General features: G+C 33.6%; 1 protein-coding gene across 1 annotated transcript in view; it reads right to left on the reverse strand.

The window, feature by feature from the left end:
- Window positions 1–627: 627 nt before the first annotated feature.
- The window catches only part of LOC110039599 (mitochondrial import receptor subunit TOM40-1), a 25,231-nt gene continuing 24,703 nt past the window's right edge, over window positions 628–1,155 (reverse strand). Inside the window, exon 11 of the mRNA XM_020744724.1 lies at window positions 628–835. Coding sequence (XP_020600383.1) covers window positions 779–835 — 57 coding nt within the window. The 3' untranslated portion in view covers window positions 628–778. The remainder of the gene's footprint in view (window positions 836–1,155) is intronic.

A 1,155-nucleotide genomic window follows, 5' to 3' on the forward strand; every position in this document is an offset into this window, starting at 1 on the left:
ATATATATATATATATATATATATATATATTCCAAAAAATGTTAAAAGAATAATTTTCTTACAACTGCCATAAACTTCCTATCATAAAAATAATAATAAAGAAAAGTTCTAGAGTTATGATTGCAGTCTGAAGTAGAAAGCAAATAAAAGCCATTTCAAATAGGGAAAATGATTAAGTGTGGCTGACTGCACGTTTGGACAATAGCCCGAATGCAATCATGCCACAGTACATCACATGACAACCCATTTAGACCATCGTCCAAACGTGCAATCGCCGCACATAATAGTCACTTCTCAAACAGACCCTCAATTTGATCATCAAAACATGGAGCAAATGATACATGAATGCAAATGTATTGAAGACATTAAAAACCTCATAAACATATTCACCAAGAATATATTGACAGTCAATAATGAGCAACAAAGGTAATGAGACGCAAGAAATTGGAACGAGCTAAAGTCGACGAATTGCATAATCACTACCCTTCAATTGAAGATCAAAATCTCTACAATTTTGCCCCAAAAAATAAAAATATAACCATTGATGAAAGAAAAATTGGTTCATCCTACTGGAATCGGATGGCTGCCGAAAGCTCTACCTCTCAAATCTGATGGGTTCAAATTGCGATTTTTTTAAAGCAAAGACAGCAAATATATTGCCGGAAAGTCTACAGGTGAAGCAACCAACAGAGCTCAAGTGCTCAGTCAGCAGGTCTGTGGCTATGTAGAGGCCCAGAAACCCTAACTGTTGCTGAAGAAGAGTAAAAGTCTTTTAAATTCATTCTCCAACGGTCATGCCAAATCCAAACTTGTAATCTTTCTTTCTATGGTCGATCTGTAAAGAAATTCTATTCAGATTACTGAGGAAAAGGGAATAACATGGTGAAGCAGAAAGGGAGCTGTAGAATGTTTTCAAAATGGGGAAATTTACATGCATGCATTTACATATCTAACACCTAAAGTTTGATATTTCCATTTACAACACCTCGGAATTAAAAACCAATGAGTACTTCACTATTAAAAAGTTATGAATGGTGGTATTTTTTTATGTGATTTCGAAGTGTTATGTAATTAAATATGAAATATTAGGTGTAAGATATGTAAAAGAAATGTGTGGAATGTATGTGAAAACCCCTTAAATATATATATATATAG

The sequence above is a fragment of the Phalaenopsis equestris genome, unplaced genomic scaffold, assembly GCF_001263595.1.
Source record: "Phalaenopsis equestris unplaced genomic scaffold, ASM126359v1 Scaffold000002, whole genome shotgun sequence".
Classification (NCBI taxonomy): Eukaryota; Viridiplantae; Streptophyta; class Magnoliopsida; order Asparagales; family Orchidaceae; genus Phalaenopsis; species Phalaenopsis equestris.